Source organism: Vipera ursinii (genome assembly GCF_947247035.1).
Source record: "Vipera ursinii genome assembly, chromosome: 9".
In the NCBI taxonomy this organism is placed as follows: Eukaryota; Metazoa; Chordata; class Lepidosauria; order Squamata; family Viperidae; genus Vipera; species Vipera ursinii.
In genome coordinates, this window is record NC_139523.1 from 25,473,341 (window position 1) to 25,496,974 (window position 23,634).

The 23,634-nt window shown below is 56.1% G+C and overlaps 2 protein-coding genes across 10 annotated transcripts; both read right to left on the reverse strand.

Annotated features, from left to right (window-relative positions):
* Positions 1–379: 379 nt before the first annotated feature.
* CCNP (cyclin P) lies at positions 380–5,386 on the reverse strand (the record flags this gene model as incomplete). Its single annotated transcript, XM_083369254.1, has 9 exons — positions 380–776; positions 1,171–1,349; positions 1,643–1,801; positions 2,002–2,157; positions 2,269–2,367; positions 2,873–2,973; positions 3,125–3,218; positions 3,622–3,712; positions 5,295–5,386. 9 exons carry the CDS (start codon positions 5,384–5,386, stop codon positions 596–598), a joined length of 1,152 nt encoding a protein of 383 aa, XP_083225380.1. The 3' UTR covers positions 380–595.
* On the reverse strand, positions 4,869–23,559 carry LOC310644696 (RAC-beta serine/threonine-protein kinase). Of its 9 annotated transcripts, none has more exons than XM_083369973.1 (14): positions 18,411–18,431; positions 12,351–12,464; positions 11,330–11,458; positions 10,916–11,027; positions 10,454–10,610; positions 10,179–10,310; positions 9,534–9,599; positions 9,079–9,147; positions 8,839–8,961; positions 8,582–8,710; positions 8,220–8,434; positions 7,566–7,653; positions 7,358–7,460; positions 4,869–7,265 (listed from the first exon to the last, which is right to left on the reverse strand). In XM_083369973.1, exons 2-14 carry the CDS (start codon positions 12,394–12,396, stop codon positions 7,186–7,188), a joined length of 1,449 nt encoding a protein of 482 aa, XP_083226099.1. In that variant the 5' UTR covers positions 12,397–12,464; positions 18,411–18,431; the 3' UTR covers positions 4,869–7,185. The 9 variants fall into 9 exon arrangements, with proteins under 9 accessions (XP_083226099.1, XP_083226096.1, XP_083226098.1 ...); XM_083369970.1 differs by lacking the exon at positions 18,411–18,431 and adding an exon at positions 15,650–15,819; XM_083369972.1 differs by lacking the exon at positions 18,411–18,431 and adding an exon at positions 14,823–15,439.
* Positions 23,560–23,634: the final 75 nt, after the last annotated feature.

Below are 23,634 nucleotides of genomic sequence, written 5' to 3' on the forward strand. Positions count from 1 at the left end.
GGGGGTGCATTAGCAACCGCACAGGTAGTAACAGAGGGCTTATGGCTACCTATGAATTAACGTTGAAATGGCTTGTAAGCTGCTTGGAAGGTCTTTGGAGGGGGAGAATTCAAAGCCTAGGATGCCCTCCAGCATGGTCAGCCGGTAGCCACAGCAGTAGCAGCTCCCCCCACCCAGCTGCCCTGCCTTCAAGCAGAGCCATGAAGCCTGGGCCCCCACACTGTAACTCTGTTTCCTGGGTCCTGCCATGGGAGGGAGAGGCACCCCTTTTCTCTGACCTCAGAAGCAAGAATGTTTTCAAGAAAATAAAACACTTTATTATACATATGAAGTCCCTTTGCTTACAATCTCTTTTTTGTTTTTAGTGTGTGTGGGTGGGTTGCTCAAGACTCAAGACCTCAGAGAGAGGGTGGAATAGAAAGACAGACCAGGATGAAGTGAGGAAATGTCCTGTATGAAGGAAGAAAAGGAGAGAAGGGGCTCCACAATCTTCTGAGCCGAGTCAAGCCTGGGACAATGCTTGGCTTCCTGCACTCCCTGTTCCCACATGCAGTGGGAAGGGACAGTTCACACATCACCCCAGCATCCTCCTCCTTCATTGGGTGGGATCCCTCAGGAAGTGGCTCAGGAACTTAGAGGCAGCAATGGCAGGGTTGGTGCTGACACAAAGCTTCTGTGGCCTGGAGTATTTCAGGAAGACGGCACGAAGGGAGGTGTTGCTCCTCTGCAAAACCGCCTTGGCCATGTACGGAAAGACAGCCGACAGCTCAGCCTCACTGTGAGGAGAGAGGAGCACTTACTGACTGAACCCATCCTTGCTCTGTTACTGTTCAAATGCCCCAGTCCCTGCGGTTGCGGGGACAACCACGGCCCTGTCTCGCTGGGCTACCACTGACCGCCAGAGTGTCCTGAATGGCCCACAGTTGCACAGATGGTAACCGGGCACCCCATGGAGCACGAGCCATCTGGTGCCGTGCAAGAATTGGGGCAGCAGCCACACCTGCGCTTCCCATGCCCTCTGGCACATGAAGGAACAGGCAGCCACACATCAAAGAGGCCATACTTTAAAAAGCTGGGAAATAAGGGAGAGAACCCAAACTATTTGCACTTCCTCTATTTTTCATTGTCATCACATCTGTTCCTTGGGGCACACACCGTGCTTGCTCATACCTGTACACATGGAACTTTGGAACATGTTCCTGAAGTGCATCTGTGTCTTTGATTCTGGCTTCACACATCAGCCGGTGTGCCAGAGACAAAGCCGCAAAGGATAACTGAGCGGGCTCAAAGGACAGGCAGTCCACCTCCAGCAGTGAAGTTTCCAGGAAATAGAGGGCCAAGAACTGGACCTGAACAAGCATGGGGAAGGAGAGGGGATGCTTGTTCAGGTCCAGTTCAGAATGCTTGCAGCCTCTTTCCCCCCACACCCTAGGACTAAATCACTGCGGGGGGAGGGGTGTTTCCAGGTCTGCAAGGGTCTCTCTCTCTCTCTCTCTCTCTCTCTCTCTCTCTCTCTCTCTCTCTCTCTTTCCTGTCCTCCCATAAGGCCTGTGCACACTCTACCCGGGGATCGCTTGGGAACAGCAGCCGGTGACCCTGCAGGTGGTTCTGGGCCCCTGCTGGCCCACTTTGGGACCTTCACCTCTAAGGTGCAATGGGCCACTTCTGCCAGGAGGCGGAACAGGTGGATGGGGTTGGCGTAATGCAGCTCAAACCTGAGCCGGGCCAGGATTTTGCGTTCCATTCGCAGGAGATCCTTTCGGCTGCAGGAGTTTTCCATCATGAAGCACAGCTGGGCTGGCTGCAGAAGAGGCGAGAGCATGACGGGGCCTTATGCCAGAGCATGGCGGGGCCTTCCAGAGAGGCCCAGATGCCCTCCTCTTCTGGCCTCAAAGGCCAAGGACCAAGAAGGGCTGCTGAACTACAGCAGAGCAGGTTGCTGCAGCTGTCCCGGTCTCTAAGGCCAGCGGATACTCCTGAACCCAGCTTTCACACTCTCACCTCTGGACAGGTGTGTTCCTCCAGTTTACATGCCAGAAAGAGGCAGGTGGCACTGAGAAGCTGCAGGTGAGGGATCTTGACATGGCTTGCTCTCATATAGGAGTTCATGAGATGGACGGCCAGGTGGAGGGTCTCATCAGCCAGATTCAGATACTCCTGGGGGGGGATAGAAAAGGAGTAGAATCCATCGCAGCAGAGCAGAGGTAAGGGGAACCCCCCCCAACCTCTAGACCCAACAAATCAGGCCATTCCAAGCCGAGCACTTACATGCACTTGCACCAGCCAGTCCACCAGAAGGGCTCGCATCTCCACCGTCACCGACCGTGGCAGGTCGAAGCCCTGGAAGGCATAGGATGGCTGCTTCCACTGTGAAAAGATCGGAGCCTAGGGTTGGGCAGGGCCTGGCCCTTGGCACTGGCAGGACTGGGGAGGCGTTCCCTGGAGTGGAGCTGAGGGAGAGGCAGCAATGTCTTCTGCTCTGCTCTGCTCCAGGGCAGGGCAGACGCCCCTTGGCAGCCCTGTGCTCCCCGGCCAGGTGGTATACGAGGCCCACACAGCAAGAGGCCATAGGTAGCCAGCAACCCCCAAATGATGGAGGTTCAGGCCCCCTTGGGCAGGCAGAGGCGCCGTCAGAGAGACCCTGAAGCCTGGGCCAAGCCAAGGGGCTCCCGCCTCCGTCTTGCAGTTACCAAGACTGCTGGTAGCGTCTTCTTCCATCCCGGAGGATACAGCCCCATCTGGGATGCCTTCACTGGGTTCCTGCAGGGAATGCAGCAAGCCGCCTCTCCTGGCTTTCGTCTGCTTCTCCGGCATGGAGCATTCTGGGTGTACAAAGGCCGGCGGGGAGGGGGGCTCCGCTGCGTCTGCTCACCATCAGGTTGCTGAAGATGTCGAGGGCGTACTCCCGTTCCAGGGCCATGTCCATCCGCAGCATGGCCTGGGGCAGCTCCCGGGCCAGCGAGTCTGGGACCACTGGGGGAGAGGGGGGAGACAGGGAGGTCGGAAGGGCTCCCTCGCCACGAGGCAGGGTGCATGTCTAGGGTCATTCCCCCCAACCCCCCACCCCTGAAGATGGACTTCCACTGCTGCCCTCCAAAGCCCTTTTGGGTGATCAGCACCTCACCTCGCTCTCTCGGCAAAGGAGCTTCCGGCAGGGTTTGGAGGCACCGCACCCCCCACTTCTCTGCCTTCTCTTCATAGCTTTGCAGGCCTTTTTTCTGGAAGAGGAGAGGAATCAGGCAGCCAGGGCACTGCCAGCAGTGGGAAAGCCCTGGTGCCCCTCCCTGCAAGGTCAGGGTGCGGAGAGCTACCTGCCAAAGGAAAACCCAAGCAGCCCCCCCTGCACATGACCTGCTGCCCTCCATCCCAGAGCCCGGAGTCCTGGAGGGCTCGGGGTTGCCTCCTACCAGGCCCAGGGCTGTTCAAGGCCAGATGTCTGACCCTTCACCCCAATAGGGGAGCCCAAGCTGACCCCAGAGCTCCCCCCTTGCCAATCCAATCTAATGGATGCCAATCTGGTGCTTGACAGAGGCACCCTGGATCCACCTCCTCCCACGGGCAGTTTCTGGTGGCTCCTATTTCATTTCCCGCCCACAGGTCTCCAGTGCAGGAGCAGCTCACCTTCCCAGAAGCTTTTTCGGTGGTCTGCCCTTCGTTGCTCTTGCTTTTCAAAGGCTCCCTTTTCTCATCCACCTGAAACTGAGCAGCACTACTGAAAGAGGGGGGGTCGTTACTTTAAAGGAACACGCAGCCCTCCTCCTAGGGGGATGCAGCCTCGTTTTATTAGCAAACCTTCCCGGCTGGCCCAGAGACGGCAGGGATTTCACTGGCGTCTTCTAAATTGGAGGGGGTGGGAGGGAAGAGAAAGTCCCTGCTCGCGAGTGACTGAGACAGTCCCTTTGCTCCTCCTTCCCCTCCAGTTTGAACTACTCGGATGAGCAGGGGGGAGCTTTGCAACTCAGACAGAGGAGCTGCGGAGGCCTGTTTGTAAAGGCCAAAGGCCAAAGAATTGCTCCTCCCCGCTGCCAGGACTGGTAGTGCACCTCGGGTGAAAAATAATGGCAAGGGCTCCTCCCTTTGTGAGAGGACACCATTTCTTCCATGACCGCCCTCTGCCGCCCGTCCCCCAACAGCCCAGGCCGCCCCGGTCTGCCCCACAAGCAAGGCCCCTACCGAGAGAACAGCTCTTTGCAGCTGCAGCATCCGGGACCTCCGCTCGGGGCCTGCCATGGCCTGTGCCCAAACACCACAAGGTGGGGAGGGAGCTGAGCGCCAGAACTCCTATCCGCTCCCCAGCTTGGCTAAATTAGGGCTCATTAATGGAATGAGCCGCCGGGGAGCGGAGCAGGAGTGACGCTTGGATGTTCTGAGGTAGTTAACTTTAGGTAGCTTTTCACAACGGATGGCAGAGTGGAAGTGGAAAGCGACACCACAAATTGCCCAGAGGCCAGTCCCTGGCAGGCCGCCTGCTCCTGGGGCAGGGGGAGCAGGTGTGTGTGGGGGTGCTGCCTGCTGTTCACAGATTGGAGGGACGATGGTGGTGGGCCTGGGGCAGCTCTGGGGTTGGCTTGCTTTGGCACTCCGTGAGCAGCACTGAGGGAAATGGCCCACCATTTGAGGGAGGAGGCTTAAATTCCAAAGATTTAGAGAAGGCAAGGAAGAGGGCGACAGGCCAGCTTTGCTAAAATTCCACGGATAAGATGCTCATTCTTGCAAAAATGAGCTAAGCAGCCTTCCTCAAAAGACCGTCGCTTGCTGGGATTGAATTTGTAGACAAATATATATGTTAGTTATATCAACTATAACAAGAACTTGGGTGTTGCTTTAAAATTGTGCAGTATTTTAATAAACATTAAGAGACCACCACATAACCAAGAAATAAAATCTTTTATTGCTTGTACCGTACAAATCTGAGGGTAAAGGAAGGCAATTTGTGGTTTACCCAAAAAAAAAAAGCCTTTCCAGTTTTTGTGCTTATGAGCCACATTTATATAAAAACTCTCCAGCAAACTTTATTTTACAAATGGAACTCAGTATCTCGAGCCAGCCTTGTCTGTGAAGTGCCAGATGTGAAGTTGACTTCCATTAGTGGGGAGAACGGGAGGAAGTGGGCTGCAACAGAGTGGGTGCTTCACTCTAATCTAATAGGGGCAACATTAAATTAGTAAATCTGAATTAGGACTACAACAAACGTGAAAAACTATTCTTTCCCAAGGCCCAAATGCCACATAGGGCGAGATCCCACCAGGCCCTGCAAGTCCAGGGCACAAGAGTTCCTCCCGAGGAAGCCGAACCGCAATTCGAGGCGCCTCCTCAGCTGAACGCTTCTGGGCAGACCCAAAAGGCCCAGGAGCTGCCGGCACTTCAGGTGTGCTGAAAAGGCCATGCGGTGGGTCTGGAGCAGCCCTCAGGGGCGCCTGACGGGAACCACCCTGCACAGGCTGCAGGGCAAAGGCAAGCAGACAGCCGGCTGGGAGTCCTGGAGCTCCTTCAAGGGCAGGAGAGGCTGTATTCATTGGGGGAGCCCCAGCCCTCTCCCTCTGACTTGCCGCCAGGCCTCTCGGGACATCAGGCCAGGGAATGGCCCACTTGGGGGATCAGCCCAGTGGACTCGTGAAATTGTCACTGGCAGCCTGCAAGTCAAGACATGGGAAGGCAGCCAGGGCCGCCATGGATATTTACAGCCAGGTCTATGCCCCCCCCCCCGGTTTGTAGCAAGAAGACTCCCCATGGAGCCCAGAGCAATCATGGGATTGGCAGAAGCCCCTGGCAGATCCCCAAACCCCAGGAGGCACGAGAGCTCCAGGTTTGCTGAAGTCACCAGGAGGGTCAGGTAGGGCAAAGGTGCACTTGAGGGCATTTGCTGTCCTCCAGCCCATCAGGTGGCGTCCTCCAGTACCTGCCCGAGAGGCAACACAGGTAGGCAGGAGGGACTGCTCTGGCCTGCCAGCGGCTGGGGGTGTTAATAACGGGCTGGGGCAGCCCCTTTCCTTGAAGGCCTGCCACTCTTTACACAGGTTGTGTGCACAGACTGTTAGCCAGCTGCAGGAAGAACGGTCCACCTTCTGGCCGCGCTTGCCAGGTGACCACAATCTCCCCGTTAGCAAGACGGGGGTCTGCCTGAGTGGCGTCTGTGCCGGACTGCAGATCCTGGGGTGCCCTGGCAGAGGCTGAGAGGCTCCTTCCCTGGCCAAGCCACACAGGGCTGATGGGCAAGGTGAAAGGTGCCTGGATACCAAACCTCCCCCCCTCCCAAGGCAGGGAGGGAGGGAGAGGGCCTGCCTGGGGGTTGCATTCCTCTCAGGGTCAGAGATGGGAAGAAAGGCAGGCCATTGTCTTCCACAGCTGAAAAAAGGGAGGGAAGCGGTGCCAGTGCCATCACAAGGTCTGGGCCGGGGAGCTCAGCCCACTCCCCCAGCCCCACAAGGGCAACCCCCTTCAGAGGCACAAATGGGCAGGGGCAGCTGAGCCCAATCCCTCCAGCAAGGCCCATTTGTGGGCCTTGGAAGCAGCAGCTGCACTGTCGGGGGGGGGGGCAAGAAGATACAGCTACCTTGTTTCCCCCCCCCAGCTGTTGTTAGAAAAGCCCACTGTTTTAAGTGGGGGCCAGCTTCCACCCCATTATTTGGAGGGCACCTCAAAGTTCTTGTTAACAGTAGCACCCACAGATGCGATAGGGAAGCCCTTTACTCTGCTCCACCGAAGGTCAACAACAGCTGCCAGGCCATTGACCTCAAGAGGCACCTGAGTGGTGGCCGGCCAGCCGGCCACTATCCCACAAAAATGGGGTGGTGGGATTTGGGGGCTCTGCCCCTTAGCACAGCCTTGCAAGCTATAATGCTAGGGTCCTCCACATTACGGGGTCCAGGGTGGCACCCCTTACAGGAGGCAGCAAACAGCGTCCCCTCCTTCCACCGACACAACCCTGTGGCAGAGTGCAGCCCTCAGAAACCACCCAAACACGCCAAAGCAATTTCCACGTAAAACTCAGCTGTGGCCCAGAGGCAGGGAGAGAGGATGGGGGGGGGGGGGTTAGCGCCACAAGGGCACAGGTGAGCCAGCTGGTCCTGACTGGAAGGACTGATGTGGCAGGTCCGGGATCCTCCTTTTGCCCCCCAGAAGTGGGAGCCACCCCGAGTCCTGGGTCTGGCCGGCCCTACGCTCTCTCAGGCAGGTGCTGCAGCCCTACTCCCGAATGCTGGCAGAGTAGGAGAACTGAGGGAAGTGTGTCCGCTGGTCGGCATCCAGGGGATCCATGCAGTCGTCTGTGGAAAAAGAAAAGCCGGGCCGGTAGCTTCCCAGTGAAGCCAGAGCCAAAGAACTGAGCCCCACCACCCCGGCTTGCCTCCCAACTCACATCGGTCCGGTGGCGTAACGGTGATGGACTGGGCTGTGAACTCGTCATCAAAGTACCGTGTGTCTATTTCGGATGTCACCTGGGGCTTGAAAGGGGGGATGAGCTGGCGGGAGAGAGCCTGCTTAGTTCACACTGCAACTCCCCCACCCCGCCTCCCCATCCAGGAGAGCACCAAGGGTAGAAGGGCGGCGGCGGCAGCAGTGCTTACCTTCTTCTGAACCACATCTTGCCAGTTAACGGCAGCAAAGAACCGGTGCTCCATTACCTCCTTGGCATCATTGGGGCCACCCCCCAGCCTGGCAAGAAAAGGCTTAGTTAACAGCTTTGTGTGTGCGTGGATAGTCAGGGCCACGTGAATGTGCCCACAGATTCAGCTGGAGGGCAAATGCCTGTTTGAAGGACAACCAGGCCCTTTTGGGAGGACAAGAAGGGGGAATTCCTCAGAGTGGGGCCAGCAGCAATTCTTCTCCCCACACGGCTGCAACAGAACACCTGCTCACTGTATATTCTGCCGGGAGAAGCGTGCTCACGTTATATATGCACCTGTACAAACTACGCACTATGCATTTATTTCAAACTCTAAAATAAAAAAATCAACTGTAATTTATACCAAATGCTATATTCATGCAAATTGTGGCTTGGCCTTTGAACCTGACTGAGGAAGCCCCAGATCCAGTTCTTAGCCACTCCTGCTCTCTGGCAGGTCCAGCAACCCAGACCAAGGACTGCTGACTCCGGCAACTCAGCCCTTCTGCTCCCTGGACAGAAGTGACCATGCCCCTGGGCACGCGAAGGCACCAGGCCAGGCTGCTGCTTGAGGTGCAGCCGGGAACTCCTTCCAGAGGGCCCTGTCTGCCCTCACCTCTGCTTGGGGTCCTTCTTGAGCAGGCCGGCCAGGAGGGCCTTGGCGTCGGGGCTGAGGGTGCGCGGGAAGCGGATGTCCTCCATGAGGATGAGCTCAAAGAGGCGCTCGTGGTCCTGGCTGTAGAAGGGCAGCCGGCCACACATCATCTCGTACATGACCACCCCCAGGCCCCACCAGTCCACGGCCCGCCCGTAATCGTTGTCCTCCAGCACCTGCGGGGCAGAGGGCAGGACGAGCGGTGAGACACGAGGCCTCTGGCGGCAGGGCTAGAAAGCCATCCCACCTGCTGGCCTTGACCCCAGAGGTGGCCCAGGGCCCCCGGCGGCTGGGCGAGACCAGATACACCCTTCCTCCCATACCTCTGGGGCCAGATACTCTGGTGTCCCACAGAAGGTCTTCATGGTGGCACCGTCAGAGACGCCTTCCTTGCACAGCCCAAAGTCCGTGATTTTGATGTGCCCGTCCTTATCCAGCATGAGGTTCTCCAGCTAAAAGGCAGAAAGGTGCTTGGGCCCCAGCAGAGAGGAGCCCCCCCGCCTCCCACAGACCTCACCCAGGGGCCACCCGTTTAGACCCTTCCAGAAGGGAGCCAAGTGCTTTGCAAGTGCGTCTTCACCTTGATGTCACGGTAGACGACGTCCCGAGAGTGGAGATACTCCAGAGCAGAAACGATCTCAGCCCCATAGAAGCGGGCACGCTCCTCCGTGAAGACACGTTCTCTCGAGAGGTGGAAAAACAGCTGGAAGGGAAAGCAGAGTCAGGGGGAAGCACCCGGGCAGGGATGCCAGACCCAAAGTTCACTTCCAGTGAGCCACTTGCAACAACTCCAAGGAAGGGACTCCTGGTGAACACTCACCTCTCCTCCATTGGCGTACTCCATAACAAAGCAGAGGCGGTCGTTGGTCTGGAATGCGTATTTCAGGGCCTAGAAAGGCAAGGAGCAGAGATTCCCCTCAGAGAAGCTGCCCCCTGCCCACCATGGCCTTGCATTCTGAGAATCAACACCAAGCTTGTGCATACAACTCTATTCTTGTTCCACCTTGTGTGTTCTGATTCTGTCTTGCGGGAAGGGGGGGGTTATGAGAGTGAGTGTGAGAGAGACAGAGGAGGAGGAGAAGGACCATATTTCAGAGAGGCTCGCTCCCCTGAAGTCTGTGTGAAACTGAGCAGGCCTCAATCTGGCCCCTTTGGGCAGGACCCTCAGGCCCCCCGCCCCGCCCTGCCCCGCCCAGAAGCAAAGCATACTTCTGGCTAGCAGGGAAGCATGCCAGAGCCCCCCTGGACCTTGGCCAGGCCCCCCTTGGCATGTACCGTGAGAAAGGGGTGCCTCGTGTTCTGCAGCACTCGGCTCTCTGTGACAGTGTGGGCCACTTCGTCCTTGGAAGAGAGAAGAACGTCCTCACCTGGAGCACCTGGCAAGCACCTGACCTTCACACACACACCCCCGGGCTACCTCTCCAGGCTCTAGCAAAACAGCAGCAGGGGCAACCCAGGCTCAGTGAAGAGGAACAGTTGGTGGGCATAAAGACAGGCCAAATGGCTAACGTGTGTGTGTGTCTGTCCTTGGGATCCATTCTTCTCTTGAGTGGCAGAGGAAAGGGGGATCCCAGAATCAAACTGTCTGAGAAGCAGCGATCAATATTTACAAGGCTCCTTTCCCTCTCCAGGAGCAGAAAGCCCAAGCTTTGAAGGAAAGGAAGGGTTCCAAAGGGCTTTCCCACCCTGAGGTTCTCTGAGAAGGGAGCCCAGGTCCATCCTCTCAAGGAGAGACGGACTAATTCCACTCTACGAGAATCCTGCAGGTCTGGAGACAGAAACTTCCTGCTGCTGTTTTGAGCAGTCAGAGCGGGGCCTTCCTCAGCTTCTTCCTCTGCTCTTAGGCAGCAGCCCTCTGGCTGGTCCCCCAAGGCTCCCCACTCTCCCTGCCCTACCCGAGGGGCTGGAGCTTCCACCCACCTTGGCAATGATGACCTTTTTGCGCAGAATCTTCATGGCATAGTAGCGCCCCGTGGCCTTTTCCCGTACAAGGATGACCTTCCCAAAAGTGCCCTTTCCCAGGAGTTTCAGGTAGTCAAAGTCACTCATGGTCTGGCAACAGAAGGCAGAGAGAGAAAGATGAGCTAAGCAGGTCATCCAGATAAAATCATTAAATCCCACAGCCATAATCTGATAGCGCCCTCAACTAGCCAGGATCAGTGGCTGTCTCCTTCCCGCAGACCTGCCTCGCTTACCGCCTTGGTTCTGGCCTTGGTCACAGCCACTTCCATTTCCTCGGCCCCTGGACTGTCACTGGGGGAGCCACACTTGTAGTCCATTCTGTCCTCCTCTTCCGCCTCCTGGTTCTTTAAGCTGTTGGCCACCATCTGGATCGCCTGGATCCACTCTTCCCTGGGAACCGGATGCAAAGAGTGGGGAGCCTTAAGAGGTCTGCCAGGGCAGACCGGCTCCATTAGAAGGCAGCCGAGACAAGCCCGGCTGCCAGCCCAAGGCAGGACTCTCTGCTGCTGGGCAGGGAACCGCCACGGTCAGGAAAGCCAGGCATTTCTGGGCCCCAAAGCCGACCAGAACACAAGAGGTTGATGTGAACCACACAGCAGGACGGGACACGAACAGGCCGCCCTCCACTCCCAGCCGGCATCTGGAAGCGCAGCTGCTCATGGCGGTTGAAGCGAGGCCTCGGGGCTGCCACTCACCTTTCCTCAGGCGAGTCCACGTGGAACGTCCGCTCAATGACCGTGGTCCACTGCAAGCAACGGATGATGAACGTGTTGGGGCGAGGACGCTCGGCTTTCATCAACTGGCATTCTGGTGAGAGGAGACAGAGGAGGAGGAAAGGGCTGGAGTCTCCCTGGGGAACCTTCCCGGCGGCCCTCTCAGTCCCTTCCCTCCAGGCAAGCTCCAGTCTGACCCGGTTCCACCAGCTAAGATCTACACAGGCTCAGCCAGGGTGGTTGCCCCCGATGCAGAGGCAAAGAGGAAGGGAAGGGCAATGCCAGGGTACCAAGTCGCTTGGCAAAGTGGGGGAGGATCCTCTGCCAGCATCCCTGGAGGTCAGGAGAGCACTACACCCGCGGCCCACATTTTCCAAGCTAACCTGGGCAACGCACCTGCCACAGAGAAGTTGTTCAAAGGGGGTGAGCTGTGATCCGCAGCTTCGGGCTTCTCTTTGTAGCCAATGAAAGAGCCATCGCTTTTGAGCAGGAAGTACCGGGGCCTCCAGGTTTTGATGTATTCCCCTGGAAAGGCATTCTGGGGTTACCCAGGGGGATACGCCAGCCCCATGTGGCTCAGCTGCCCCCAGAGAGCAGGCAACGTTTGCCCCCAGTGACTGAGCAAGCATAGATGCGTGACCCCATCGATCTCCACATTCTGCCCAACACCCCTAAGAGCCCCCACCTGGCCTAAATGTTGGAAGAACGGATCCTCATATGTCACCTTGCCAGATGGGGACCCTGACCAACAGAGGCATCTCTTCCATTTGCTGGAGAAAGAGTTTTTTGGGGGGGATAGGGGAGACCTCCTGCTGTTCAAGGGCAGGCACCCTCCTGGATTCTGGGAAGGACCGCTCAGCCCAGGGGACAGCTTTGGGGGGAGGGCTGCTCTCCTGCCCAAGCCCCCTTAGCAAAAGCAGACCGAGGCTTGCCGCAGCTGAGTCTGCCATCCCTCCAGGCCACGGCAGGACCAAAATAGCCTCTGGACAACCTCACCCCTCCCCCAGCTGCGGTCTATATTTGTCTGCCAGAAACCAGGACTGCACAAGGGGCAGCAGCTCAGGGGAGGGGAAAGAGACCAGCCGGGTGACACACAGACCGTTGATTTATTTTGGGTTGCCCTACAACCAGCGTGTCCTAGATGATCCAGACAAGCCACTGAAGAAGACAAGACTGCAGAGCTACAACCGCAGGTCCTTCCCTGGGCTAGAAGGCAGGCTGCCCAGTGGCTGAGGGCCTCTCTCTGGGAAGGCTGCTCAGGGCCTCAGGGGTAGGAGAGGTGATGGCCTTCGCCAGCCACAGCCAAAGCAACAAGCATCCCCAGACTCGGGAGAGGCCTGTCCGTGCGTAGATTCCATTGGGGGAAGCTCCACTGGTGGCTCAAGGCCTCCGGCAGGGCAGTCGGGGCAACGCTCACCTCGCTTGTGCAGCCATCCCTCCTTAATGACCGACACCTCACTCATGTTGCTGTCACCACGGGGCACAGAGAGAAGCTGTTGCCTGCTAGGCGGGCCACAGGCGGCCTGGCGACCTGCAGGGGAGAAGAAAACTGCTGCCATCCCCTAAGAACATTGGTGACTACCCTGAAGCCTTGCTACCACTCAGCACGGCTTCTGAACGCTGTGAGATTTTCTACGAAGCCACAATCGACACTAGCCTGGCTCCCCACCCCCAGGGCCTGGATCCCTCATCTGCACTGTCCAGTGGCGAAAAGGAACCAATTGAAGGCCACAGGGCTTCCACTGGCTCCCCTTGACCTCCCAGAGCCAGGGCCATGCAGCCATGACCCACGTGACCGTGGCCAGCAGGATAACCAAGCTGGCTTCAGGCAGGACGCCACAAACCTGCCACAGCCAATATTGTGGACCTTCCAGAAGCAGCTTGTTACTTGCAAGCTTTGCTGGACCACGTGGCTGCCTACGAAGGGTTGGCTAAGCTTGGATCCATCTCCATAAGGCAATTCTTATTGCACTGGACTCCCAGAGCGAGTCTGACACGAGTAGACAGGAAGCTTTTCTGACCAAACAACACAGGAAAAAAAGTCTGGGAAAGAGATTCTGTTATCCAGAACCAGCATCTCTCCCAGGGGCAATGAGATCCAGAGAGACATAGTGTCAGCAGCAGCAGCACCAACAGAAATGCCAGACTGTGGCCAAGAGGAAGAGCTAGCAGAGCTGCAGCTTCTTCAGCAGGCAAAGGAAGTCACTTCTGGAGACTAAGATCACAAGCCAGAGGGGACATCGGAGCCGTCTTATGGAACGGCCCACATGCGCATTTCAATGGGATGGTACCCAGCCTCTGTGCAAAGACCCCCAGCAAAGGGGAACCCACCATCCCTTCACTGGCAGCCTGCTCCATTGGCCAACAGCTTGCACTGTGCACTCAGGAAGTTCTTCTCAATGTGTAGCCTGACCCTCCTTCCTTGGCACCAGTCCTTCCTTCCTTCCAGGTTATCACCTCCAGAGACTGGAAAAGTGTTACGCCCCCCCTGCCCACCAAACACACTCAGTTTAGACACAACTTGTTTCCAGCCTCCTAACCATCTTGATAGCCTCTCGGTAGCCTATTATCCTTTTCAAATGGGGGTGACCAGCACTGGACAAGAGAGTTTCAAGGCCTGTATTAAGAGATCCAGATTGTTGGGAGGCAAATGCTGATTCTGTAAGCAGCTTAGAGAAGGCTGCAAAGCCCTGTGAGGCGGTATATAAGTCTAACCGCTGTTGCCATTATCTGAGTAGGGCACACCGGAGTGAAAGTATCACTTTCTGCAATCTGTGCCCTGTGCCCTCCCCTGCTGGCTGTGGCTGCTGGAGGTGAAAGGAGAACGCTCATCTCCTTGCCCCAGTTGGGAAGACTCTCCGGACGTTCGTCGCTACAGAGGCCAAGAGCAACAGGGGCAGCAATGGGGTTGCAACAGAGCCTTGGAGTCCATTATGGGAAACTGGAAAGGAATTGATCAGAAGGCTCAAGTCTGGGCTTGGGCAAAAGGACCAGAGCCTCCCCACCCCACTCCCTCTGGTTGCGCTTCTGCTGATAGCCAGAAAAAGAGCAGGAAGCTAGGCTGGCCTCTCCAGCCGAAGAAGTCACGCTGCCTTCTTTCCTCGAAGCAGGCAGGCAGGCAAGGCGGGGCAATCGGCTCGAATCTGCCCAGAGTCAGAGGGCCCTTTCCAATGGCAGAGGACAGGGACCGGATCAGCATCAGAAGCGGCACGCTTTCTCACGTCACCTCTAGCCATAAGCAAGTTGGGAAAACGGAAAGGAGTCTAGACGGTGGCCTCTGATCGCGTGTGGCAGGAGGCACACAGGTTGGGGGCGGGGGGGGAGCCGCCTTCCCCCTCCCTAGAATCAAACTGCCACAAAATAAAATGCACCGTGTTGCTCAGTGCAAAAAGCCAAAAAGCATTTGAAGTGACCACAACCCCAAAGGTGGCCAGGGCACCTTAAACACCCACTTTTTAAGCCCGTTCTGCTGCCCAGAGACAAAAGGGCTTTGAGTCAATTCAATGGTGCAAAAGTGGCTCTCGTGGAAATGGCACCTGCCGATTCTCCCAGCGGGAGATCGGGGAATAGGTGTGGGTGGGTGTGGAGGGGTAGGTTACTTCTGTCATACCCTCTGACGTTCAGGCTGCCAGGAATCCCTAGGAGGGAGTGGCATTGCCTTACCCCCTGGCAAGGCAGAAGGGCGAATACGGAAACATCTGTTGGGGTGCACAAAAGGGAGGCCTGAGGAAAGAGACTCCTCTGATGCAAAGATTCTGCAGGCCGGACAGCAGCATTTAGGGACTGAGTGACAGAACCAGTACAGCACCGGCAGGCTCTTCCTTTGCACAGGCTGCCCCCCCTCCGCCACCTAAGGCAGACCCCACTCCGCTTGTTACTCTCCACTGACTTCCAGGGTGGCCCTGCCCTTAGATGTTGAGTAACGAGGAGGCGAAGCTCGAGATTCTGCCCACGTTGAAACCAGCAACTTGCCAGCCTTTGTGGCGGGGAGCAGGAGCTGCTAGTAGAAACTCTGGCAGTCGCTCTTTCCTTCCCTTCTAGTGCGAGACAAGCATCTAGGCGGGCGGGGGGGGGGATGTTGTTAAAGCGTTTGCAATTTTGGGTGTATTTAAAATGTTACTTGCTAGAATTCGGACTTTCCCTCGGAGCCCCCCCCCCCCGGCCGCTGGGAAGCGATCATGCTTCATCCCGATCCGCCCCACGAGGCCGAGGGGTAGGCAGATGTGCCAGCGGCCCCGGGATGGTCGGCCTAGGTGTCCGGAGCCTCTGGGGAGCCTGGGCGGCCGACCGGAGGGGGCCCGGCGGGAAGACCTCCTTGGCCAAGGGCCGCCCCCGGCAGCGCTCCGTCCCCGGCACGGCCGCTCGCTGGCGGGGGGAGGGGAAGCCGACTGAAACCCCGCAGGCCCCCCAGCCCAGCGAGGGGCCGCCTCGGATCCCGCCCGGCCCGCCTCCCGAGCAGCAGCGCTCCGGACGAGCAGCTCGGTTCGCTCCCGCTGCGGGCAGGGAGCGGGGCTCAGCGGCCGGGCTGCGAGGACGCCGGGGCGGCTCCACGAGGGGGATGCCGGGAAGCGCCTTCCGGCCCCAGGCCGGGCACGAGCGGCGGGGGCGCGCGACGCCCGCGCCCTCCCCCCCGCCGCGCGGCCGATGGTTCGGCCTCCCTCCCACAATGCCCCGCGCGCGGCCGCCCGGCGCTCTCGGGCTCGTGCCCCCCCTCACCTGCCGCCGCTACCGGCGTCCCCGCGGGGCCATCCTCGGGGCTGGCGTCACGTCAGGCCCGACGGCGCCCGCGCCCGGAAATCCCGCCTCTTCCCGGCCCGCGCGCAGGAAGGGCGGCCGGGACGCGAGCAGGAACGACAACAGCCCCGCTGCCAGCCAACCTTCGCCGCTCTGCGCAAGCGCGCGGCTCAGCCCCGGCGCCTGCGCGTAGGGCGCGCCCCCTCGCGCATGCGCAAGGGCGACCGAGCCAGGTGTTCCTGCCACGCCTGCCCGCTCCGGCGAGGAAGAGTCGAGCGAAGACGCCGTTTATCGTGGAGTCCGATCGACAAACCCGCTTTCGAGCAGCAAAGCCCCCTTGGGCGCCTGGCTGCGCTTCTGCTGATAGCCAGAAAAAGAGCAGGAAGCTAGGCTGGCCTCTCCAGCCGAAGAAGTCACGCTGCCTTCTTTCCTCGAAGCAGGCAGGCAGGCAAGGCGGGGCAATCGGCTCGAATCTGCCCAGAGTCAGAGGGCCCTTTCCAATGGCAGAGGACAGGGACCGGATCAGCATCAGAAGCGGCACGCTTTCTCACGGCACCTCTAGCCACAAGCAAGTTGGGAGAACAAAGGAGTCTAGACGGTGGCCTCTGATCGCGTGTGGCAGGAGGCACACAGGTTGGGGGCGGGGGGGGGGAGCCGCCTTCCCCCTCCCTAGAATCAAACTGCCACAAAATAAAATGCACCGTGTTGCTCAGTGCAAGAAGCCAAAAAGCATTTGAAGTGACCACAACCCCAAAGGTGGCCAGGGCACCTTAAACACCCACTTTTTAAGCCCGTTCTGCTGCCCAGAGACAAAAGGGCTTTGAGTCAATTCAATGGTGCAAAAGTGGCTCTCGTGGAAATGGCACCTGCCGATTCTCCCAGCGGGAGATCGGGGAATAGGTGTGGGTGGGTGTGGAGGGGTAGGTTACTTCTGTCATACCCTCTGACGTTCAGGCTGCCAGGAATCCCTAGGAGGGAGTGGCATTGCCTTACCCCCTGGCAAGGCAGAAGGGCGAATACGGAAACATCTGTTGGGGTGCACAAAAGGGAGGCCTGAGGAAAGAGACTCCTCTGATGCAAAGATTCTGCAGGCCGGACAGCAGCATTTAGGGACTGAGTGACAGAACCAGTACAGCACCGGCAGGCTCTTCCTTTGCACAGGCTGCCCCACTACCCCGGGCCACAGCCTCCCTGCTCTGGCGCCCGGCAAGGAAGAGTCGAGCGACACCAGCCAAGCAGAGACACCATTTATTGTGACCGGCGTTCGCACCATCCCGATGTACAGCGACTCCCATTGACAAACCCACTTTCAAGCAGCGAAGCCCCCTTGGGCACCTGGCTTGGCCGCCCTCCAGCTGAGCAGCCCGCGGGTCTGTAGTCGGTCTGGTTTCTGGGCAGCCCTTGGGACAGGGAAGCCTCAGGGCACACTCGCCTCTCTTTCTCCCACTTGCCTGGCACCGGTCCCTGCTGGCATCAGTGAAATTTCTTTGCAGGAGGCGGAAATCCCTGCGCACCAGAGATTCCCCCAGGAGATCTTGCCGGGCCGGGGGTGAGGGCTTCACTGGTCTTCTCTAAAGGAGGTTGTAAAGGCCAGGGACAGCCAGGGCTTCTTATGGTGGGGGTCCATTGGTGCCAGGCACCCTTTCCTGGCAGATCTCCCCCTCCTTAAACTTGCAATGCCCAGAGATTTCCTAATGCCGAAGCTGAGCCTGCCCTACCTACCCCAAATCCTGCCAGCTGGTGGGTGGAGGGGCGCGATCTAAGCTGGGTGAGGGTGTGTGCCTTCTGTAATCTAAGATTCCCCCCACTCAAGACAGACGGCCCAAGCCACAAAGGGGGGGGGGAGGGCTGGAGAAATAGGGTGGCTTCAGCACGGCAGGTGAGAGAAGAGCCTCAGAACATCAGATGAGCGCTTAAAAAAAATGGTTTGCTTTTGTTTGCTCAAGAAAGGTCAGAGGAAATATGGGTGCAGCCATTTGCGCGCACACGCGCACACACACACACACACCCAGTCCAAGAACAACTTATTCAGGAGTGCAGCAAAAGAAACAGAACTAGACCAGTCAGGAATCCTGACGTGTAAGTCAAGGGTGTTTCTCAACCATTCTAAAAAAACGGAAAAGGAAAGAAAAGAGAAGAAACCCAGAACACTGCCGGACCTGCCTTGCCAGTTGCACAGCTCCAGCATCCGATAAAAGAAAAATCTGGCAGTTGCCCTTCCTGGAAGGCAGGTGTTCCAGGATCGGCAGATGAAAACTCAGGACAGTGAAGGGAAAAGAAGGGAGGGACCGCCTGCCTCTCTTACGGACACTATTTCCTAGGACAGAGCAAACACCTGCAGAGAAAAAAACAAAAGGTGTGTTCAGAGGGCTGCCCAGGACCCCTCGCTTCCTCAATGCCTTCTAAGCGCTCACACCCTGCCAGGACTGGCCTTTCATGGGGCGCGTGGCCCTAAGCAACTCTGGACGCAGGGAGTGGTGGGAGAACCAACCAAGAGCTTCACAGAAGCAGACCCGCATCGGCTCTGAAGTGCGGCCTCCCGCTCACATCACAAAGGGAGCTGACGGGAGAGAGGAACACACACACACACACACACACATGCTTGCCCTCCTTGAAGGCTCCCTCCAAGCGGGGTCCCAGGCTAGGCTCACACAGTCTTCCTGCCGAGCCTCTTAAAGACACTGACGGTGCCTGTGTGGTCCATCTGAGCGCTGGGGGGCTCTGCAGGGCTGGAGCTGCTTACCTTGGAGCTCCCTAAAGTTCTGTTTATGGTGACTCGGAAGGAAGAGTCAGGCCTGCTCCTGGAACTGGTAACGCTGCTGTCCTGGGCCTGGAGGAGCTTCAGCGAGCGCTTGCCCAGTCTCTTGGCCACACTGCCTGAGGCAGGAGGCGAGCCCTGCATCTCTTCTTCCTTGGCAGGAGCTGCAGGTCCAGCCACGCTCTTGCTCCCACGTCGCTGGATTGCAGCGGTGGCAGCTGCTGCCATCACCTGCTTGGGCTCAGAGCTGGTAGCTTTGGCCTTGATGGTGACACCAACTTTGCAGCTGTCCTTGGGCTGGGAGGGTCTTTTCAGCACTCCTGCATACTGCAGGACAGAGCTGTCATCATCGCTGTCGGGTGCTTTGTCCTCCTGCAGGTCCCCCAGCCGGCTGAACACTCCTGTGGGCTGTGGAGAGACAGAGCAGAGCACAGTGGCCGGGTGATTTTGGGTCCCTCTGCTCTGGAGATGAAGCCAGCATTGCTCTGGCAGGGTCAGAGCACTACTGGCCTTGCACTCAGGTGAAGAATTGGGAGGAGTCTGGCAGCATCTGGTCTGGCTGTTGAAAGCCATTGGTTCACTTTATCAGACGCAGGTTGAGGTGGGGTGCATGGAGTGAGGCATGCAGAGAAAGGGAGAGGAAGACAATTTGGTTCTGGAGATGCAGGATCCGGATGAGGGTTCACAAGTACTAAAATCGTGCAGAAACAAGTGGTCAGGAAATACGCTACAGAACAGCACTCGACAAAGCAGCCGTGAAGGCTTGGAAAAGATCTTCAATACCACGAATACAGCCTATACGTGTAAAATTTAGAACTGTGCAAGCCACAGTGCAGTATTCCCTGTGAAAGCAAAAACCAGACTTTGAGGAAGCAAAAAAGGGCACAGACACTATGATGAACTATGATGCTGGAGAACATTTCTGATGATGCTATGGACAGCCAAGAAAACAAACTAATCAATCCAGAATTCACTGAAGTACAAATGAGTCTGCACATCTTAAGAGAGACACAACTCTCTAGAAAATGCTCTGATGCTGAGGAAGGTGGAAGGAAAGAGAAAAAGACAACAACCAGGTGGAGGGACTCTGTTACAATGGTAATGGGGCACCCTTGGAAGAGCTGAAGGGCCAGGATAGGGACAGACAATCACGGAGAAAATCTGTCTAAATGGATGACAATGATTTGATGGCAATCACCATTATCATAGATAAGCAAGAGATTGATGAAGTCACATCAAAAAATTTCAGGCAATCTCAGTGGAGTTTTTGTTATACTACCTTGTGATCTGTTTCACCTGTAACCTGCATCTACATAACTGACCAATCTTCCCTTCCTACCTCACCTGTTTAAATCTTCTCAGTTTAGCCACTCATGCATCTGAAGTGAGCTCACAAAAACTTAATCCTTTTAATAAAATGTTAGATGGAAAAGATCTTACCAGACCTCTTTTGATTTTTGCCAACAAAACCATACGCTCTACTCCTAAAATGATTTTATAGCAGTGTGAGTGTAAGGGAGCAGCTGCCACGGTATGGTTGTTTTCCTGACATGAGTGACTGCTGCAACCTCCAACCAAAAATAGTTCATGACAAGAGCCCTCCAGCATTTATAGCTTGCTCTTGCGCAGCCAGTTCCCACAGAAGGGAAGGAAATGCAAGCACAAAGCAGAACCAACCAACCAGAAAAGCCCAGTGCTGCTGTGTCCGAAACAAGACCCCCCCCCAGGCTCTCCAGAAGGAACCTGCTATACCTGCATTCTTCAGGGAGGGGCATGCTAGGACAGGCCCCATCCAGGCATAGTCAGGTAGTCCAGAACTGCCACCTCCCCCTCCTCAGGCCACCTGGATCAGCACCCAGTATATTGGGGACCACTGAGTTAGCGGAAAACACACACAGGAAATAAGAGAAACTGCTGTCAACTCCAAAGAAGAGGTTTCTCTCCCCCCACCTCCCCTCACCTTGCTCCCTGTTACTGTGTCTCCACCAGTCTCTGCGCCAAGCCGGTCAAACACAGAAGTTCTTTGCAAACCTGACAGAGAAGAACACAAACATGGATGCATACAACATCTGCACTGTGAAATGACTAGGAAAGGAAAGGCTCTTCCCAAGGAAACAACCAAGCTACAGATGTTCTTTTATTCCCAAGCCTCCGTGCTGCTTCGAAAGAGGCCCTTCTTGAGTTTCCCTTCAAGAAAGGGAAGGCAGGAGATGTCATGTCTCTCTACAGAAAAGAGAGAAGGGGCAGAAAATCCTCTCAAGGGAACCCTGCCTAGTATTGTAAGCAAGATCAATTTTGTTTTCAAATGATCAATTTACATATCCTTCCCCCACTTTCATTTAAAGTTTCCCACAACCTCCTTCCTTTGAAGCCCCCGACAAAGGTAGCTGCAATACCTTTTGCTGCCTGCTGCTGCTCCAGGATCTTCTTGGTCCTAGGAGTTGTCCCTTTGGGCATGTGGACAATGTACTTCCCTTCCATCTCTGCTGTGACACGGCGCCGCTTCACTGGGTTGGTGGGATTCTCAGCCCGAGGAGCGCAAGCAGCTGCCGCACCAAGAAGACATAAGCAAGCGGATGCAGCTCAGTGGATGCTCTTGTGCTGCTTACAAATGCCACAAGAAACAGCTTCTGCTTCTGCTGTTTCTGCTCAGAAGCCAAAACAAGCACAGCCATTGGGACCCAAGCAGAAAATAGAAATTGCTCAGATTCTTGAGTGGCCTGTTCATTTTTGGCTCCAGGTTCTCCAGCTGAGCAGCTTAATTCTACCTTTGTGGCGGCAACAGAAGCCTAGACCTTAATACTCTAACCGTGAAAGGAAAACACCAATCATGGCATGGCATGACAGCGATACCACGTAGAACAGAAGTTCCCAGCAGAGAAATACATTGAGCTATGGATTTTTACAATCACCTGCTTTGGTGCTTTTTCCTGCCATTTTGTTGGATACAGTGATGGAGATTTTGGAAGCACTGGTGTCAGGCCTCCGAACAGGAGTAGAAGGGGGAGAGTCTCGGCTCAAGCTGTTGGCTATCATCCTGGTGGCAGCTGCAGAAATTGATGAGATCACAACTGTAAAGAATAGCCATCACGGAGGTCTGGATTTCAATGAGACTCCGCAATCAGCAACACAGGCAACCTGTACTCACCAGTATTAGCATTTCTACGGAGTTCAGATTGCAAAGCAGTTTGGCTGGAGGCCACCGATTCTGTTGCAGCTTTGCACATTTCCTGGAGGAGAAAATGCTCACAGTAATAAAGTGGTCATAGGCAGATCGAGAGAGTGGTCTCATCTTCTCCAAATGCACCAAAGCAGAAGAAACGCATCAAGTCCCCAGGTTAAAATGTTGCATTCTGGAGAAAAGACAAGCTTGGGGAACAGCAGAGCCTCAGATGCAGAAGTGGCCTGTAGTTCATCAAGCATCTGTGTTTTAGCCTTTTAGAATTTTTTGCTCCAGAGTTGGAAGATTAACAATGTCTATGGGGAGAAAGGCTTGACTTCTCCATGTGTACTGTTCAGAGCCGTCTCCTTACACTAGGCCTAAAGTTATTTGGCATACCCAAATCTTTTTCTTTTACAATCCTGTAACCCAATTCTGAGTAGTCAGGATGGCTGAATGAAACTGAGCCTTTACTAGCCTTTACTACCTTCTTGATGCGTACATGGAGTTTGCAGCAGTTATTTTCTTCTTGTGCTCTAAGAAATATCTGCTGCTATTCAGGATTGAACTCTCAACCTTCTGAATGGGAAGTGAGCGTTTTCACCACTAGGCCGCCACGCCACTCCTCCAGGTACAAAATCCAAAATTATTAAGATGCCCCCAAAGCCCCTATATTTATTAGTCAGCACCGGAGAGATCTATTTATCATGATTCAATAAATGTTTGAAGCCTCAATGTACGAAATAAAGCAAGGATGAGCAACAGTTCCACGGAACGTACCTGCCGATATACCAGTTTAGCGTGCTTCAGAATGGCAATAATATCACCAACTACCGTGATCCCCAGCTCGTTCATGATCTCCTTATTGAGATCCAGCAGCATGTTCTTCTGGATCCTGCAAGGACGCAGGCAGCAAAAGTTAACTTTCCAAGCTACAATTCTCACCAGTCCTTCTATGACTCTACAAGGTCCTGGGAAATTCTTTCAACGAAGTGAAAGAAAAGATAATTTTAAAGAGGAAGATGGGCAGTTAAGAAATATGAAATACAAATAAATAAAAATCAATGTTCAATTGAAGCCAGAACTTTTCAAGACTAATGGATATATTAGAAAAAACTCACACATTTCAATATTCGACATTTCCCATTATGGAGAAATGGCTGGAGAAGTTGATAAATTGTGCCAAAATGGATAAACTGAGTTCTTTTATCGAAGAGAAGATATTGCCTACATTTATTGGTGACCAGAAGCTTTTTATGAACTTTTGATTTATGGCTTTGAATAGACAGGGCAAATTATAGAAGGAATTATTAAAAGAAGAGTAACGATGTAACTTTAGAGAGAAAAGTTAAAACACATCTGTACTTATAATTGCTGTGAACAACAGCGGAAGCTGCTCCTTTTTTCTCTCTTTCTTCACTTCTTTTCTTCTGCTTTTTACTTTTCCCTTGATTTCCTTCTTACTTTTAGTCTGCCTTAGTTCTTTATCGCTTGAAAGTTTCGATCCCGGCAGGGCCGGGAAGAGGCCCCGGGGGGCCCGGCGGAGCCACTCGCCTGTTATCCACGAACGTGACAGCGTAGTTGACCGCGGGGCCCGGCGGGATCCCGGCTTCTTTGAAGAACTGGATCCACTCCGAGGTGGCTGTGGGACCAACGGCGGCGTTAACCGGGCGGGGGAGCGGGGCGGCCACGGGGGTCCCCGGGTAGAGACGGGGCGGGAGGGGGGCCCACTCACCCATCGTTACCGACGCCATCGCGCTGCTCCAGGCGGGGCGGCCGGAATGCCTGCGGAGAGCGACACCGCGTGAGGCCGCCGCCCCACGGCCGCCCCGGCCCGCCCCTCGCCGCGCGGCACCCGGGCTGGGGGACGGGGCCCATCCCCTGCCCGGGCCCGTCCCCGAAACCAGCCGCCAGCCCCGCCCGCCGCTTACCCGCCGCGCCGGCTCCCGCAGGCCGCACCGGAAGGCGGCGCGGCGTCACTTCCGGCGGCCTCCCGGCCCGCCCCAGCCCCGCCCCCCACAGAGCCACGCGGCAGACGAGAGAGGCGGA